The following is a 20286-nucleotide window of genomic DNA, read 5'->3' as shown; positions in this document are numbered from 1 at the left end:
TGCTAAAAATTAGGGTATTTGGAAATATAAGATCAAAAATTATTTTTAATAATCTAAAGTCTTTAATAATTAAATGAAAATCCAACCAAAAATGTTTCTGCATTGTTCTAGTTGTGTTGAGGATGGGGGTGTAAGATTTTGCCACATGATAGCCCTTACTTAATATTTACCAACTCATGATTTACTTTGCTGGGTAAAATGGAAAAGTTGCAAGTTTATTTAGCTAATTAATTTTAACTTACTGGTGAGCAGCAATGTTGTATTGATTATGCACTGAGGAGATTGAATTCATCCATGCAAAAGTGTGACAGTTGTTTTCTCCCCTTGGAGATATCTTGTGATGCTACAAGCATGGGGGCTGTGTAAGGGGGGGGGGTTGTTCTCCTTTTGGCAGTGGTATAGGTATAGAGGGTTAAGTGCAAACTGCAGCAGCTAGAGTTATGACAAAATAGGCATTTAGAGAGTTTCTTCCTATCTTTGACCAAGTATTAGCTGAAAGTAGTTGTAACCAAGGGAGATACTATACTGCCAGAAAATTCTCAAGGAAAGGCACCGCGAGCAGCAGTTACAGCTGTTGGGTGAGGCTCTAAAGGAAAGGACAGAGAGATTTTAACCAGTTAATGTGAAAGTTGAAGATAAAGTTCTCCCAGATAAAGTTCTCTTCTTTGAAGGCTCTAAAGGAGTTCTAGAAAATAAGGATTTTTCCTATTTAAAGATGGTGAAATCCTTGGAAAGTATGTAGACTCAAATAAGCCACTATTAAAATGGCATCATGCAAAGCTGCCCATTCTGCTGCAGTTCTAAAGTTTCTCATGTAAATAATTCCATGACTCATTGATAAACTAATGATTTGCAAACTAATGAAGGGGATTGGGGTAAGCATTGTGATTTACCTGATTAACTTGTTTGGGGATTAGGAATGAAGATGGTAAAATCCATTTTAGCAGCATTTGGTATTTTACCAGTATCTGGTTATTTCCAGTCTTTTCAAAATGTGTTCCCCCTGAGTTACACTTACACCCTTTTATCCATCACTCTCAACTATTTTGTTCATAAAAGTCATTTTTCTCCACCTTCATTTGAAAGACCTCTAATTCTTAAATGATCATTCTAAATAACTATATTAACTGTCACTACTAGTTGTCATTTCTGTGAAGTCATTGTAATCATGTTTCACACAGACTATCACTTTGCAACTGTGAGTTTGCAACTGAGAATTTGGAATAAAATACTTTCTTCTGTTAACTAGATACCTTCAGTGATTCACCAGTTTGGCCCTGGATTCCATCATTGTCTGATATAGCAGCTGTGTTTTTCAATATGGGAATTGATTTCGGATCTTTATTTCCTCTGGAGAATCTTCAGCCAGACTTTAATGAAGATAATCTAGTGTAAGTTGTTTTTTGTTTTCATAATTAACTCTATAAGCATTCTTTACAATGATTTACATATAATAGTTATATTCATTTGATAAATTCCATATCCATTCTTGATTTTGTTAATCTCATTAGAAATGAATCTTGAGTTAAATACATTCTTTTTTGTTATCATTAAATATATTGTTAACATGTCTCAATCTAAAAGCCATCATTTTGTTTAACAGGGAATTAACAGTAACATTCCTATAATTTTTTTAATAAGGTAACAGTGGTTTGCATCATTGTTTGTGTCTTAGAAGTATAGGATTTCCCCCTTCAGGTGTTACCATACCACACCCACCACCAAAACATATAGTGCACCACATAGTCCACTGTGCTGCCACCCCTCCTCCATAAAAGTTTTAATGACTTTCATTGTTTTTACTATTATAATAGCAATATTATCTAACAATAATTTTATAGCAAAGCATTTTACTTAACAGAGAAAAAATAAGAGGTAAAAATTGGAAATGAGTTGGTTGAGAGGTTCACTATTCGCAATAAAAGTGATTTAATGTATGCATACAAGCTTAAGAGTCAACCGAAAAGCTATAACAAACAAGAGAATTTGGTATAGATGCTGGGGTATAAAATTAATAATGAGAAATTATGAAGCTTCAGATATATGAACTGTAGCTAAACAAGTCACTAGAAAAAAAGACTTCATTTACAACATTAAAGAAATAGTAAACAATGGTATATTAATAATAACCATCACAACTACTAACACTTAAATAGTGCTTTCTGTGTGCCAGGCACAATTCTGAGGGCTGAATGAATATCTCAAACTTCATTTAATAGCCACTATACCTATTAGTTTATTCATTCCCATTGTACAGGTGAATCAGGCATGGAAAAGTTAAGTAACTTACTGAAGTAGTATAGCTAGAGAGGGACATAGGACTATCAATCAGCTATTTCAAAAATAAGAAAGTTCTTCACATCATTATGAAAATATCTCCATGATATATCAAGTGAAAAAAGAAGGGCACACGACAGGGTATAGAATATGGTACCATTTGTATTAAAGGTAGGGAGGGAGACATACAGCAGTCCCCCCTTATCTGTGGTTCTGTCTACAGTTTTAGGTACCCACTGGCATCTTGAAACATTGCCTGCAGATGAGGGAAGACTGCTGTGTATTGATAATTATTTGTGTATACATGAAATGCTATGAAAGGAAGGACTAAAACTTGTAGTAATTGTGGGAAGTGGAAAGGAAGGTTAAAAGGTCAAACTGGGAAAACAGTTCTTCACAGTATTCTGTGCCTTAATACCTTTTAATTTTTTATAATCATATGAATGTGTTATTTGTTGAGAAATTAAACAAGAAAACATTTTTTAAAAGATTTATTTATTTATTTATTTATTTGTACAAGAACCCGGGTACAGGCCAGATGTGCGGGAGGGTGAGAGGATTCACCAGAGACAGAGCAGGGAACAGAACATGCAGACTGACGAAATGTACTGCTAAGGGGAGCAGCGGGTGCAACAGGAGAGGTCTGCCACACCATGTGGTACCCTCACCGGCCGGCAGGGATTGAACCGGTGCTGCAGAGGCTGCTAACAGCTCCACAGCACTGCACTCAACTGCCTGCACCACCAGGGGAGGCCTGAAAATATTATTTTTTTTAAAGGCCACGTGCATGTGTCTTATCCATGAACCTTCCCTGATTAGCCCAACCAAAATTGAAAGGTCTAGAATTGTTCTGTTAAATTGCTATGGCAGTTTCTTTAGGCCACTCACAAGGCTTGTACTCAGAGCCACCTTCTGCATTGCTCTCTAACACCAAGAGCAGCAAGGATAGTGCCTTATAAAAGGTAACTTTTTAAGGGAGAACTAGTGCATAGAGATAAAGATCACATTAGTATTTGACAGGTAGGAGGTGCTGGATTGACTTGAATCTGGTATGAGAGAACTTTTGGGGGCTTGGATGGTGGTTACCCTAATTACATTTATCAAAATTTAAAATGGGTACATTGCTTTTATTGTATGTTCTATGTAAATTATACCTCAGTAGGACTTAACTTTTAAAAGCACAGTATTTCTTAATTATTTCTTAATTACAATGTCCCTAGTTTCACATTGCTTTATTTATTTTCCTATAGTTCAGAAATACAGATGGCATTGGGGGGGAAAGGAAGTGAAGATTCATCTTATAAGCCAATTTTTTCAACTCTTCCTGAAACCAATATTTTAAATGTGGTTAAGGTAGGAAAAAAACTTTGTCTTTTTTTTTTTTAAAAAAAAAAGATTTATTTTTACTTATTTATGCATACAAGAACTGGGATGTAGGCCCGAGGTGCAGGGGGTGAGGAGATTCACCAGAGACAGAGTAGGGAGCAGAACAGGTAGATCTACTGAAATACATTGCTTAGGGGAGCAGTGGGCAAGATAGACGTCTACTGCTCCATGTGGGTTAGCATCCTGGCCGGGAATCGAACTTGTGCTGCAGTGGCTGCCAACAGCTTGATAGCACTGAGACTTTAACTCCTGTGCCACCAGGGAGGCTCCAAAACTTTGTCTTTAACACCAAGCTGGAATCAATTCGTTTTGTTGTTAATAGTTTAAAAGCAAAAACGTTAATGGCTTACCAGTGATCTCTAGTCTGAAATTTTATAGCAATTTTTGCATTATGGATTTTTTTACTGTTTTTATTTTTGTTTTAATATTAGGAGTGAGGGGGAACTTACATGAAATCAGATTTATGTAATCAAAATAGTTCTAGGAATACCTTTACTAAGAAGCCTTTTGAAACCAATAAATTTTTAGAATTAGAATGTATGAAGAAAAAAGTCTTATATTATAATTTAGTGATTATGAATAATTGTTCAAGGAAAACTTTAAAAGTATTTTTAGTGGCTGAATCACATCAATGATACTAAACTCTTAACTCTTAAAATTGAAATTAATTGAGACCAAAATATTTATCATATCATCTAGTTCAGCTATTAACTTGAGTATTTCTTGTCTTTTTTCTGGATAGCTGTTTTATTTTCTATATAGTTCTCTTTTGCCTTTTTATCCAAAACTTTTTATAATTTAAACTCTTCAAGTAAAATATCATTTCTTATATTGTTTGTCTCTGTATTTGTATCATAGTTTCTAGGCTTGTGTACATCTATTCATCCAGAAGGTTACCAGGATCGTGAAATAATGTTACTAATTTTAATGTTGTTTAAAATGAGTTTGGAGAAGCAACTGAAACAGATTCCTCTGGTGGATTTTCAGAGCCTCCTTATAAACCTGATGAAAAATATCAGAGATTGGAACACAAAGGTAACAGTGCTTAAAACTTTAAATTTGGCTTTTTTTTAAATAGCATCACCATTTAACTTTCACACTGCATGCAGTATTCAGTTAAGAGCCTTAGCAGATGAAAAAAACTGAGGAGTGGACTATCTTTGCTTGAATTGTATTCAAATATTTAATTTGCTAAAACTGCAGCTCCTCATTCAACAAAAAATGTGCTTATTGGGGACCTTCTGTGGACCTTCTATATAGGTACTAGAAATACAGCTGTAAAAACGACAATGCCCTGGTCTTCATGGCACATTTTCCTAGTCAGCAGGTTAGATAATAAGTAGACATAGATTATAATAGCCTGTCAAGCTGTAATGAGTACTACAAACTAAAATAAAATGGGACATGGATTTAGGGAGTAGCAAGACAGGGATGCTGTGCTTTTTTCAGATGAGGGAGTCTGAAGAGGAAGTGATCTTTGAGCAGGCTGCTGGCTAATGAAATAATAGAGGGACTAATACATATAGAGAGAGTAGTACATACAACAGGAATTTCAGTTAAACTTATACAACCATTTTTTTTGTTAAGTTATAAAATTAGATTTTTCAATTTTTTTTGGTGGAAATTTTCAAACATGTACACAAGTACATGAGAAAAAAATATAATGAACCTCTCCGTATCTATCACCCAGCTCAACATTAACAAAACAATCAATTTTGTTTAGTACCCTCATCCCATACTTGCTTCTACTCAGGTATTATCTTAAAGCAGTTCTTTTAGACTTTAAGTACTACATTAATTGAGGATCCCTAAAATGCAAGCGATCTCAGATCAGGAACACATATTGTGGAACTCTTATGTATACACTTTTAGAAACTGATAGAATATTTACATCATTTTTTTTTTTTTCAAAATGGACTGTTTAAGTACAGAAGCCAAGTGAAATTCTGATGATTATATCTGTTCAGTCTTGTCTAGAACTTAAGGCTTAATGTGAGTACTGAGTTCTAGCCTCTATGGTATTTCTGAAAATGAGTGCTCTGATGGTTCCATTAGGTCAAGAGGGGATGTGCATGATTTGTTGGGTGTTTAATTCCATTGACCTGTTTGAAAATCTTGGCTCTTTCTTTGTTTAGGTACCTGAACTCTGTCTGGCTATAAATGAACTTTCCAGTCATCCCCACAATCTTCTGTGGTTGGTACAGCTGGTCCCTAACTGGACATCACGTGGAAGGTATTGAAAAGTGAGAATTAGACATTAAGAAAATTTTATAATGTTTACATTAAGAAATTCTCTTGCATCCGTTAGTTCCTTTCATTTCATATTCAACTGTGAGGAAAGGCATTTACAGTCTGATACTAACACTTAACCTAGATCATTTTGTAATATTCTTGAGTTTTGGTTTTAGTTTATCTGATAATATAGACGACACATGCCATAAAAATGAATTAGTCTTTTTTTGCCTTAGAAAAAGAAATTCAGCGATAGTTTTTTCTTTCAGTAAATCAGGAGCAAAGATGAAAGCTCTTAATGATTTGCCTGAGCTTCAGGAAACTCTAACTTCATGTACAATTATTTTACATGAATTTTTACTATTCTATTTAAAGCTTATATGTTCTTGAACAACCTGTAGAAACGTTAGCTGTGTTTCCAATTAGAAAGAAGAAAAAAACCTCCTTTTTAGCTCATTTTCTTCTCAAGCTGTATTGATGAAAATACGTTCTAAATACTTTTAAATTCTAATTCCAGGCAACTGAGACAGTGCCTCAGCCTAGTGATTATTTCAAAGCTTTTGGATGAGAAACGTGAAGATATCCCTAATGCTAATAATCTGCAGGTATAAATAACACTTTTGTTTCCTTTTAATAAATCGTAGAGATAGTGAGGTATAGGAAAAATTGATGGATCCTACATCAGAAGTCCTGAGGTTAGATGTCAGTTCTCAGGCTACTGTTCATGTAATATTTAGTATGATACTTAACTAATGAGGTCCAGTTTCTTGATACGTAAAATGAAGATGGTATTATACTTCTCCCATACATGGTGGTTGTGAACAATTAGACAATGTGTGAAAACTACAGGGAAAATTATAATATGCCTTATTAATATGACATTTTTCATTGAATTAGTTTATCAAGGTTAGCAATTTTATCACAAGATTAAAATTTTCAGAACTACTGCCTATTAACTATCTTAGGTCTGTTTTATTATTAGTCTTTAAATTATGGAGTTTAGGTGTGTTTGCCCTCCAGAATTTGCTTAGAAGTGACTATATCTTGTATATGAGTATATATGAGCATGTCCTATGGAAGTTCCACTCTGAGACATCCTCAAGGCTATTACAAATTAATAGCACTAATAATGGGACTATAGATTTCAAATCTGTAACAACATAGAATCTAATTTAAATGTAGTGTTATTATTTGAATTGTAGTTTAATATTGAAAACTACTAGGGGGTCTCCCCAGTGGCACAGTGGGTTGAGCGCAGTGCTGTGAAACTGTCCGCAGCCTCTGCAGTGCTGGTTCGATTCCCGGCCGGCCAGGGAGATTCCCACATGGCACACTAGACCTCTCCTGTCTCACCTGCTGCTCCCCTCAGCAGTGTGTTTCAGTCTTGCCTGTTCTGCTCCCTGATCATCTCTGGTGAATTCTCTCACCCTCCCACCCCTCTGGCTTGTACCCCAGTGCTTGTATAAATAAATAAATCTTAAAAAAAAAAAAAAAAAACTACTAGCTCTGAGGGATACAAAAACAAATCCAGTGGACTCTGCCACAAATATAGTGGTTGAAATAAACCAACCATTGTGGTATGGTATGGTAAGAACAGTGATGAAAGCATGCACAGATTACTGTGGAACAGGGAGATTGGAGGGGACAGCTAGTTTCTGCATTAGTGTTGAGGTGGATCTGATTCCAGACATATGGGGACTATGCCTGAGCTACCAGGATAATTAGCAGATAACTCCCAATCCTGTCAGTGATATTTACTGCCATCGAAAGAGAACTCTTTTCAGAATTCAGTGACTCCTATTCACAAGATTTAGCATTTGCTGATTTTCAGAGAATTTTTTTTCCCCAAATAATTTTAAAGAGAAAGCATTCCTTTTGATCTCTGCTGTCAAGTTACTTAGTTTCCTCCTTAAGCTTTTATTTTTTATTCTCAGTTACAAGTTCTGTTTTTAATTTAAAATCCCTTTCTAAGCAATTGAGGACTTGTAACTTAAAGGAGAAATGGATATCACTGAACTATTATAAAGAAAGCTAAAGGGGCACAATTAGAATAGGCAAAAAGAACAGGATACACTGAAAGAAAGCTAGCATAAGAAACAGAAACTATATTGCTTAATACTGTTCACTGTCCCCTCTTTTGGGTAGATATCAGTCCTACATCGCTATCTTGTGCAAATGAAGCCTTCTGATTTGTTAAAGAAAATGGTCTTGAAGAAAAGAGCCGAACAACCAAATGGCACTATTGATGACAGTCTTCATTTGGAACTTGAAAAGCAGGTATCCAGCACTAGATAATTGACAGCATAACTGATGTCTGCTTCCTAACCATAGACTGATGATAACATAGGCATTTTGGATTCTAGCAAACATGATCATAAAATGAATGTTTTTTTTTTTTATTATTGTCATGAAATTCCTCAGTAAACTTGAGAATTTAAGTAAAAAAATGAATATTGGGAATTTAATATTGGGAGTTTTTTTGTTTTAGTTTTTGTTTTTTTAAGCTATGACAGAAAGTGGTAAAAGGAATACACTTGAGTTAGAAATCAGATAATCTAGGCTTGACTTTTTCCTGTTTAGCACCTCTTTCTGGGCAACTTTCCTAATGTCTAAACTTGGATGACATCTATGCTAACTAATTCATTGGTGTTCATTTTATTCATTTCTCTAACAGGCATATTACCTGACCTACATTCTTCTTCATTTAGTTGGTGAAGTTAGTTGTTCTCATTCTTTTTCTTCTGGACAACGGGTAGGTAGAAAGTTTTTAGTGTTTTTGTTCTTAATAAGTGTCTTTATTGATGGAATTTTATATAGGAGAAAAGTTAACTCTAGATTTGCTATAGAAATCCTGTTGTACACTGGAAAGAGGGAGGAATAACCTATGCAAGTAATAATTCTTGACAAGAATTATTTGCCCACAGATGTTAGTTCTTTTTATTAACCATCATAACTTGGCAGCAGTATAAAGCATTAATTACCAAATGGGCTCCACTTTTTTTTTCTTTAGAAATACTTGCCTTAAAATTAAACTGGTGATAACTCAGACTACTTCAGAAATGCGTTTCTGAATTATTTTCCCATGTTAAGAATTTCATTTTTAGTTTCTCTGTTCTCCCTATACCATGAATACCCATATTCCTGGGAAAAGTTCTTGTTTAATTCCACAGGTTTCACACCTTAGCTAATCCAACCCATTTTAAAACTGAGTATTTCCTTTTCCTTAAGCATGATGAAAAAGGGACTCAAGATGGCTTTGTGTGTTTTTGCTATGTTTGCTCTCCTGATTGGAGGCCAGTATAGTTAATCTCTCTGTAATGTTGTTATGGCCTTTGTAGTTTTCAAAGAAAATTTAATGACTAAAAGCAAATTGATTATTATTTATAAATTCTTAATTATTATAGAACCATATATTATAGAACCATGCCTTTCTGTAAATTTCTCCATAATTTATGCATATACTAACATCATTATTTTAAGAAAATGGTGTCTTAATATTCATATTGTTTCAATCTTGTCTTTTTTTCACTGTAAGATAGTAGCACTTCTATAAAGTGTTATAGTATTTAAAAATCATAATGAACATTACGTATTTTGTGATTATACACAGGGCTAGCATGAACATACTTATTCATGTATCTCTATTACATATGCAAGCAGTTCTGTGGGGCAGAATTCCTCAGAGTTGAGTTCTGTGATAAAAGGTTATATATTTTTCAATAGCTGTTGTCACATTTCCCTTCCCAAAAGTACCCATGTGCATTCTTATCTTAGCATATTCAACCTTTACATATGAGAGTGACTGTTTTGGATTACACAGTTCTAGAACTTAATTTTTCAAGGAATTACTATTAAAACTTGTTTATAGAGAAAAAAAATCTGTCAACCATTATTTGAATATGCCATTAGAGAATGCATTAAGGGAAAGACTATGAATTTCTGGGCATTACATCACACAAACTGAGCTCTAGGATTACTTTTCAGTAATGTGCCTTAATCCATAGCAAAACAACTTTTTTTGTATGTTTATTTCTCACATTCACTGACAGTAAACCTTAACAGTCTTATTGTGGCAGTTAATACTTTCAATGATATGATTGCTATTATATGTTTAACATCAGAAATTGCTAATTGGAGAATGATAGATTGTTAGTCCTAACTGCGTAGTCTCCTTTTGTTAATTTGTAATGCTTCAGAGTTGTTTCAGGTCTTACATTTGTTTTGCACAGAAACACTTCGTGCTTCTCTGTGGGGCTTTGGAAAAACATATTAAGTGTGATATTAGGGAAGATGCAAGATTGTTTTACAGAACTAAGGTGGGTGTGCGTTTCTCTTACATATTGTTGTTTTTTTGTTTTCATTTAATCTTGACCTTGATGTTATAAGAGATGCATATGGGCCTGTCTTAGGAGACAAAAAGAACATGTAAGGTTAGAAATATGACTTTCTCCTTTAATAACAGAAACCAGCTTCTACTAAATTAATTCTGTTAATAGCTAGATTGAAACTGAAGGAAAAATCTCAAAACATATATTTTTCATTTTACTTCTTTTTTTAATTCTAAAATGCCTGATAACCTAAGGAAAAGAGTTATTCTAGTACTAATAAAACTTCTTAGTTTCTTCACAGTATATAAAATAAGACTTTAATGCCTAAGCTAGCTTTAAGGATTGAAGCATTGTTTAAATAAATATATAAATTTTTATTTTTTTATTTTTTTATTTTTAGCTTTATTTATTTATTTATTTATATATAAGCACTGGGTACAGTCAGAAGCGTGGGAGGGTGAGAGAATTCACCAGAGCCAGAGCGGGGAGCAGAGCAGGCAGAAGGACCAAAGTACACTGCTGAGGGGAGCAGCGTGCGGCAGGAGAGGTCCGCGTGCCATGCAGGACCCTCCTCCGGTGGCCGGGGAGCAGCCCGGGATCGAACCGGCGCCGCAGAGGCCACGGGCAGCCTCGCAACCCAGAGCTCAACCGCTGCGCCACCGGGGAGGCCCTAAATATATAAATTTTTAAACAATGGTTATAAAATTTGATGACAGTTGAAAACTAGTTTTGTTCATGAGAAAAAAAATAGATTAGCTGTTATTCTTTGAATATTCCATTGGAGAATATCAAATCTGTAGGTCCTACATTATCCAATCTAAGCTCTAAGGTAAAAAGGATTCAGTAGTAACCTTGTTAGGCTTTTTCCTTAAAGATTTAATATATTAAGTAGTTTTAAATAGGTGAATGTATGAGTACGGAGTTAGGAAAGCAACTTTAGTATTACTAATGAACAGTTTTTCCTAAAGTGTAAAATTAATCAAAACTTGCTTTTTCTTCTAAAGTTTTTTTTAATTCCCAAATCATTTTAGCGTTTGTAAGCTGATTCTTCTTGCCATTTGTGTTTGGATGGTCATTGAATGTGAAGTTTCAGCTTGTGTAACTCTATATCTTATGTATATTATCTATAAAGGTTGGTCATTTGAGCAATACTTGCTCAGGTTTAGTATCTTTATTTACTTTAGTAGATTTAAGTACAAAAATGAGCATCTAATGAAGTTGTATCAGATTGCAGATTTTCAAATACATGTAGGGGATAGCTCTTTGCCTTAGAGTTTCATAGTTTCAGAAGCACATTCTTTTGAACATTGGCTAGAGTCACTGGCCCGTGGAACTTGGTGGTAGTGGCTACTGCTGACAGACATGATAAAAGGGGACCACACAAGGTTTTTGTTTCTTAAAGCCAAGGGCCGTCATAGATTGGTGCCAGGGCTCCTCTTACTTAGAGTGGAGAGTGACACAGAGGCCTATTAAAATTGCTTTATGAAACGGTCCTGCTGAAATAGATGAATTGTGTACCTTTCCAAAAACGTCTAGTAGAAAAGGTGATGATTGTTTTGGAGAAACTGAATCTGCTAAACTCTAAATGGAGAAAAAAGTGAGCCTTGAAATTTAATTTATAAATTTAAAAGCAGCTATAAATTTCCTGACTTGTTTAAAACATTTCTGAAGTAATTATGGACAAGAAGTAATTGGGAATCTCTAGAGTGACAGGAAAGTTTGAGTTTTGCACAATCACTTGCTAAACCACCAAATGTAGAAATACACCAGGAATTTAAAAGAAATAGTAGTACTTTGCTAAAATCTAGAGGTGCATTACAGTGAATTTTGGATCTTTTGAGTAATATGGAAAGGAACAAATAACAGCCATTTTGTGTCACTTTCAAATCTTGATTCTGTCAAACAGAAGCTGAGAAAGCAGGAAGCCACCCAAAACCTTGGACCCTATAAAAAAGACCACCCCTTCAGCTTCTTAATCTGGATATTCAAAAGTCAGCAGGTTGAAAATGTGTCTTGATGGCAGGGACTATGTTTTCCTGGATTATTTCTAGTAACTAATGGGAAAATAGAATCCAGTGTTTTAGATTATGGTAAAGGATAAAAGTCTTATTAACCATTGTCATTTGAAAGCACCTCTAAAAGATGAGTGGTTTATTTTCTTTCTTGATAAAAATCAAATTGAGTTGGGTTGTTGGATGTGGACTTGTCACAGCTATCAGGTGTTTTATATCAAGCATTAAACTGCTGTTAGCTGAGGCTGTTTTGATCTGATCCTTTCCCCCACCCCCCCCCTTTATCTTTAAGGTAAAAGACTTGGTTGCCAGGATACATGGAAAATGGCAGGAAATAATCCAGAACTGTCGGCCTACTCAGGTGTCATTTTTAACAGTTTTATTTATTTATTAACATAATATATGGTTTGTGTCTGTTCTTCAGTTTTTGTTTGCTTTATATTCATTGATTTGTTTCCAGAAGTAGCTGAACCCATTTAATATGTTATATTGTATCTAGGTTATTTTATCAGGAGTCTTTTTCTTAACAACTTTCTTGAGATAAAATTCACATGCCATAAGTTTCACCCACTTAAAATACATACTGTTTTTTAGTAAATGCATAGCATTGTGCAACTATCACCACTATCTAACTTTAGAACATTTTTGTCATCCCAAAAAGAAATCTCACACCCATGAGCAGTCAACTATTCCCTGACCACCTGCACTCCCATCTTTATTCCTCCCACAACTTACGCAACCCCAAATCTGTTTTCTGTCTATATAGATTTGCCTTTTCTGTACATTTCATATAAATGAAATCATATACTGTATGTGGTCTTTTATGACTGGCTTCTTTCACATGTTAAGTGAATTCGTGTGGTAGCATGTATGTCCTTTCAATTGCCAGATTGTATGGATATATCACATTAATCTAACCACTTAGTAGATGGATATATTTCCTGACCACTTCCTGGCTATTATGAACAACACTTCCGTGAACAGTTTTTTATACGAATATATGTTTTCAAATGAAAACATCTTGCACATACACTTGTTAGTGGAATTGCTAAGTCATATGGTAATTCTGTGTTAAGTGTTTTGAGGAATTGCCAGACTATTTTCCAAAGTGACTGCACAGTCTTCATTCCCACCAGAATGAATGAGATGTCTAATTTCTCAACATTCTCCCCATGTTAATACCTATCCTTTTGACTACCGACACAGTAGGAGGTTAGAAGTAGAATCTCATTGTGGTTTTAATTTGCATCTGACTAATGATATCGAACATCTTATTTCATGCTTATTGGCCATCCATAAAACTTCTTTGGGGAAATGTCTGTCTGTTTGGATCCTTTGCCCATATTTCCATTGGTTTATCTTTTTATTATTGAGTGATAAGAATTGATCATCTGTTCTAAATATAAATCTCTTATTAGATATATAATTTGCAAATATTTTCTCCCATTTTTTTGTATTTTCATTATCTTGGTATCATTTGTAGAACAAAAATTTTTAATGTGATGAAGTCCTATTTATCTGTTCTTTACTATCCTTTTTTCACTTCTGCTTTTGGTGTCATATCTAAAGAGCCTTTCTTTGCTTAATAGAGGCGTTGTTAGTAAGTTTGTCATCCTGCTTGTTTACAGGCTGATTGGGATTGTCTAAAATGATACTTCCAATTTTAATGTGTATAGTTATCAGCTAAAAACTTGTTGAAATGCAGATTCTGATTTAATGGGTCTGGAGTGGTATACCTGAGACAGTCTGCTTTCCTCATAGGGTCTCAGATTTTTTTTTTTTTTTTTTTTTTTTTTATAGAGGCATGCTTTATTTATTTGTTTGCTGGTTTGTTTGTTTGTTTTGTCTATACATGCACTGGGTACAGTCAGAAGCGCGGGAGGGTGAGAGAATTCACCAGAGCCAGAGCGGGGAGCAGAGCAGGCAGAAGGACCGAAGTACACTGCTGAGGGGAGCAGCGGGCGGCAGGAGAGGTCTGCACGCCATGTGGGACCCTCCTCTGGTGGCCGGGGAGCAGCCGGGGATCGAACCGGCGCCGCAGAGGCCGCGCGCAGTTTCGCAACCCAGCGCTCAACCGCTGCGCCATCGGGGAGGCCCGGGTCTCAGATTTTGATGCCCCAGGGTCTCAGATTTCAGTAGAGAAACTCTAAAAGTGGTTTATATTTTATAGCAAAGTAGTAAGACACTGAGGGTCAGTTAGGAAAAGCAATCTCACTATAACATTTTTACTCTCATGCAATCGGTGTCCTTCATAAGATATGCATTCCCTTTTAGAGATGGCTTTGAGACTTCTTAGATTTAAGGTAGTGTTTTATTATTGTTGTTATAGTCTGTCTCAATATATTTTTTTAGATTGGCCGTCTTTGTTGATGTGACATTAAAACAGAAAATAATTTAATATCAAAACCAGATAAACATTTAATCTTAAATATGACCTAACATCTGTATGTATTGATGAAAAAACATTTTGTTCTTATACTTTTTTCATTGCCAGACCACAAAATGTGAAACTTGAAACTGATTACCATAAACTTTCAGAGAAATATGCAACAGAAATTTTATTTCTTCCATTGTCAAAGATGATTAGTAGTTTTATAAAGATTAATTCATAATCTTACTGATTTTCCTTTGTCCCTTTTTCCCCTCCGCTTTTATAGGGGCAGCTTCATGACTTCTGGGTACCAGATTCTTAACAGGAATTTCAGCAGCACAAACATGAACTGAGAGAAATTCAGCAAGAGCCTTCCCTGGAAGAGGATTACCAAAATCCAATGGAATGCTAAGAAAATGTTCAGCAAATGTACCACATGAATATCTAGTATAATGCTGGTAATGAAGAAACTGCCATTTCTGCAGCAGATATGAAACACGATCTACTTAATTAAGGCAACTGGCTTTTTAAAAGAGCAGAATTCCATGAGAAGGGAGGGGTAGAAGCATAGTTGCATGTCTAACATGCGCCTGTTAATTCCTCTTGTTAAATTTTAAGCTAATTATCTTTTAGGGGGAAGTATTTGTGACACTTGGATAATCACAGGAACTGTATAAGAAAGGATTTGGTCCAACTGGAGGAATTGGTCGTGGAAACCAAGACCAAGTTCCAGTGGGTTTAATTTTCCTTTTTGGCTATTTTAGGACACAAAGGGAAAGTTTAGACTGTATTTAGTAACAAAAAAGATAAATCTCCTTTAATTTCTAAAAACCACAGGGAGGTTTTAATCCATGAGCTTTCCTTCACTATTCAAGATTATAAATCTCTTAGGTTTTTAATACACATTTAAACAGTTGAGAAACAAAAGTTTGGTATATTGTCAGATTTCCATAAAAGGGAAAGGTTAAACTATAAAATAGTGGCTCTGTTTTTGTGCCAAAACATTCTAATGTGCAGTTTGTTTTGGATTTCTTTTAAAAATACAGTTAAATCTTGAAATCTCAGCTAAATCTTAGAAGTCTCACCCTTGCTAGCCATAATACAAAAGTTTATATTGTAAAAATTTTAAAATCTGGATAAGTTTCCAAAAACCTTACTCTCATGAGTACAAAATCTTGGCAGAGACATGGATGGTGATTATTCTTTGGGACACTGTGTGTGTGTGTGTTTGTGTGTGTGTCTGTGTGTGTGTCTGTGTGTGTGTGTCTGTGTGCACATATGCATACTGTGTACACATGCACATGCACACATTTATATTTTAAGTTGTTGCACTTGAAAACCACAGCTGCTCTAAATTCTTAAACACTGGAAAGCCATCCTTTGGTTTAAATGGTGGAAGGTTAGTAGAAGTGCACATGCTGGTCTTAACCCAAGGGTTCTTTTGAAGCCTGTGGTGGTAATAGACTCTTACTAGCCAACTGAAAAATTCTTTTTGTTTCCTGAGTGTCCCTTTTAAGGAGGGTTTGTTTCTTGAACGAGAATGCCAACTTTTTATTTCAACATTGACTTGGATGACACTGCTCTGCTGAGCACCCTTAATGTCTCCAGTGTGCGGGGAAAGATGATGGAAGGAAAGGGAATTGACTTGTTTTTTATGATTTGAGAGGACAGAAAATAGATTTTGAAAATACACTTTCTACCTCTAAATTGAGGCTTAGAAGTAAAAAGCATTCTATCTCAAAGTTATCCTTAAAAGAATATCAGTAACTTTTGAGCCCATGTCAAGCATTAAACAGATAAGAGACTTCATAGGGAAGACTTCAATAAATCCAGTTCCCAAGAACCCCATCTGGATAAGGCTCCAAGAGCCAGACCAACAAAAGTTTTAATCTGTGTTGAGTTTACTGGTAAGAATATTATCTTGATACTACCTCTCAAGGGAATTGTTAGAAATGCCACTTATGGTTAATGAGATAGATACAAAGAGTTATATTTGACAGAAGCTTGAAACTCTGGCATCTATCTGCCCAACAATGGGGGCTTTCATTCTCTGTAATTTAATACTTTGTAGATACATTATTTGTGTGTAATTTTATAAGTGTTCATATTTTTCTCATTTTGCATTGTGTAAAGTGTACAAAATCTCAAAGTATAAAATACTGCTTATATTGCTTGTAATTACAGTGTGTAAATATTTTCTAATCGTGTACATTGACGGGGGGACAAGTGGGTTATTCAGGTTTTTTTTTTAAGTGACCCTTTTGTATTGCAGTTTCAATAGATAACTGCCCATCAAATTTCAAGCCACTTTGATACATTTTTATTTAGCAGTTCCAATAAGAAAAATCTCTATTTTTGTCATTCTCCATTAGAGAAATACTTCATCTGTCCCTTTAAGATAAATGGCCAAACATCAGTTTGGACCCTTATGTTTATGACTCTGGTAGATGTCTTCAGCCTCCAGGTCATATTCCAGTCAGTATTTGCATTTGGATTCTCATAAAAAAATTTGTGACTCTTTCAGCACAAGTAGCCCATGATTTTTCTCCCAAATCAAGTATTATCCTTCTCCCTCGAGTCCCCATGCTTTGTCTCCCTCCTGCTGATGTTGCCCAGTGAATGGGATGGTAGTGGGGGAGAAAATGTTCATTGCACAGAGAATGTCAGGCCATTTTTGGGACTTGGCAAACAAAGCTTGCACTGAGTGGTGGTGTGTTTGGCAGTATTACCGTGCCAAAAATCACCTTGTCTCATTTCCTGATGTGTATGTCAAACTTATTACCCTTATTGCAAGCTGAATTAAGGTACTTGTGTTTATGCTTTGTGTGTAACTGTTTGCCTTTTCTAAACTGCTTTTCTTGTTATCCTATATAATTCTATTAGTTATATCATGTTAAGTGAAGAGGCTCTTCATGCACAAAATGCATCTATGTAGCAGCAAAGTAACAGCATTTGTACATTTTCTGTCTATCTACTGATGGCAGTGGTGCCTTTGTCACCTTTTGAAAGATTGGCTTTTTGTTTTTATTTTAAATTGTAAGAGTTTGCTTTTTGACTTCACAAAAATCTCCCCAGATGTAAAAGATAGAAAATGGCGTGGTGTCATCCAGGCTCACCTAGAGCATTTTCATTTTTATTTCTGTCAAAACAACTGTAGTTGGTGGGGAGTGGCCAGTAATAATGTGTGAAGTCTTTATACCAAGAACAACTTTTAAATTTAAAAAAATAAAATTTTAAGAGGTGACCCATTAGCAAATGACTGAGTTGGAGATTTAGGGGAGGACTGTCCTGGGTTGTCTCTAAAGAGGCAAGATTAGGGTACAGGTAGCTGGCGTGTAGAGCAGTTAGCATGACCCGTGGTTGTTACTTCTTACTCATTAACAATGTCGGTGCGCCTCATTATTTGTGCTTTGTTTCCCCGGGCAGTCCTGTCAGCCAGTTAATCCACCAGCTTTTAGGCGGTTTACAAGTAAACGCAGATTTTCTTTTTCTTTTTCTTTATTTTTAAGATTTTATACTACATCTTGTTTAAAGTCCTATGAATGTATGTGTGTGATTAAAACAGCTTTTTCTCAGTTTGAACATGTGTTTGGTAATATTTGTTTGGGAATGGGAATGGCTAAGTGTCTGGAATGTCCTGTTTTTTCCCCTACCCAACTCCTAGGTTTTTTTTTTTTTTTTAAGATTTATTTATTTATGCATATAAGAACTGGGGTACAGGCCAGAGATGCAGGGGGTGAGAGCATTCACCAGAGACAGAATGGGGAACAGAACAGGCAGATTGACTGAAATACACTGCTGAGGGGAGCAATGGGCGAGACAGGAGAGATCTGCTGTGCCATGTGGGTATCTCCCTGTCTGGGGATCGAACTTGTGCTGCAGAGGCTGTGGATAGCTTCATAGGTTGCATCTTAACCCCTTGCGCTGCCAGGGAGGCCTGACCCCTAGTGTTTAAACTGATTTCTTCCTTCCTTTTGCTTTGGAGTCTCCTGTTACCTTGATGTCTCCTGTTTCTGGAATACATACAGCCATAGTTGTGCACAGTTGACTTTTACATAATCCAGTTAACACTTTGCTATATACTTTGCAGTGCAGAATTCAGTAATCTCATTCACTATGCTTAGTCAGCTGTTGAGTACCTGCTACATGCTAGGCACTCTTTAGAATTCAGTGCTCTAGTAGTGAACGACATAAAACAGCTCTTATGAATCCAACCTTCTGGTAACCAAGTTTAAAAAATACCTCCTGTTACTGGCCAGAGGACTGGAAAAGAACACATTTGATCTGGCGCACTTGGTCTAGAGTCCAGAACCAAAAAGATGAAGCCATCCAGTGCAGATGGAGGACTCATGCCCACTTCAGCCTGCCAAGTGGATAAAGCTCTGGATATGCCAGCTGGAGGATTCGTAGGTTGATACCTCCTCACAAGAGAAGCTGTTCTAATGAGCTCATAGTAGGCATGGTTGCCAGAGGTCTCAGGTTCTAGAACCATGCCAGTATTTCTGCCTTCCGACAGGCTGGTTAGAGGAGACTCCTTGTGGAGCATTTTTCCCCTGACAGTAGGGTGGAGTAGGAGAGTGAGCGGCCAGACAAAAGCAGACATATTGCCTTAAGTTCTCACTGGGAGGCAGATAGCACAGCCTTGTGCAAAGTAAGGGCCTTGACCTTGCCCATAGCCCTGACCTCAGATAGAAGGTTCATCATTCGAGCCGTTTGATCTTTGGCAAGTTACTTAACTTTTCTGAGCTGTAATTTCATCTGGTAAAAGGGATAATAATGGTGTCTACCTCAGAATGTGTGGGGACTAAAGGAGCTAATGTACGAAAAGTGCTTAGCAAAGTGCCTGGTGTATAGCAAGACCTTGATGAATACCATCTGTTATTATTTAGCTGCAACTTGAGTGTCTTCTAAGATAACAATTAAAATTAATATTCAGGCATTTGGGGGTTTACATCTTAGCAAACCAGATCTCTTTATAGTGTATGTGTACTATATCCCTTCTGACAGTTCTGGAGGCATCTCTGTCCAACTCTTTACTGGTAAAAAAATTCAGTTGGTGACTTTATTATAGCCCCGCATGCTAACGCTGAGAAGGGGGTGGTGGGTGGTGATTTTCCCACATTTGTGGACATGTCCTGACACTCCCTTTTCCTTGCTAACCGTCCCCAGGCTGGAGTCAAGAGAGGGCAAACCAGAAGGCCCAGCTTTGGGTCTGACTCCAAGACGACTGGCTGGGAGGAAATCTTGACAGGCAAAACAGGCTTCTGAGGCACAGTGGAACAGTGAGACTACAGCATTGTTGCACTGGTGACCATCCTTTGAAGAAGCATCTCAGCTGTGTATGTGGCCAAAATAAAGATCACACCACCTAAAGGGAGAGTGCTGGGCAAACCAGAGGTGGAGATGGCAAAGCAGGAACAGCAATGCTGCCACAGTGAACAGGAAGCAGAACAACTTGACTAGGCCACAGTTCTCTTGCCTCAGGGAACCTGTGATCAAGTTTCAGCAGTTCATACCTCCCCCCTTCATCTAGGATCCCTGCTACAGTGAGTAACTGCTGTGTGCAAAGCTGGAGCCCAATGCTGGTGTGTAGGTGGCAGAGGACAAGTGGCACAGCCCTCACCCACTTTCTTACAGCTGAGATGGGGAAAACAGCTTAGCAAAAACAAAACCCGTGTTT

At 36.3% G+C, this 20286-nt stretch overlaps 1 protein-coding gene across 2 annotated transcripts in view; it reads left to right on the top strand.

The window, feature by feature from the left end:
- Positions 1-14928, top strand: part of SLF2 (SMC5-SMC6 complex localization factor 2) — a gene marked incomplete at both ends in the record, with an annotated part of 36151 nt that extends 21223 nt beyond the window's left edge. For both annotated transcript variants that reach the window (XM_084245780.1, XM_084245779.1), the window contains 10 exons: positions 1250-1391; positions 3528-3630; positions 4522-4698; positions 5799-5896; positions 6413-6500; positions 8041-8172; positions 8570-8647; positions 10125-10211; positions 12528-12596; positions 14893-14928. In XM_084245780.1, the coding sequence (XP_084101906.1) occupies positions 1250-1391; positions 3528-3630; positions 4522-4698; positions 5799-5896; positions 6413-6500; positions 8041-8172; positions 8570-8647; positions 10125-10211; positions 12528-12596; positions 14893-14928 (1010 nt within the window). The remainder of the gene's footprint in view (positions 1-1249; positions 1392-3527; positions 3631-4521; positions 4699-5798; positions 5897-6412; positions 6501-8040; positions 8173-8569; positions 8648-10124; positions 10212-12527; positions 12597-14892) is intronic.
- Between the last annotated feature and the right edge of the window lie 5358 nt (positions 14929-20286).

The sequence above is a fragment of the Talpa europaea genome, assembly GCF_964194135.1.
Source record: "Talpa europaea genome assembly, chromosome: 10".
Taxonomy (NCBI): domain Eukaryota; kingdom Metazoa; phylum Chordata; class Mammalia; order Eulipotyphla; family Talpidae; genus Talpa; species Talpa europaea.
Note: the sequence above shows the minus strand (reverse complement) of the source record. Positions and strands in the feature narration are given on the sequence as shown.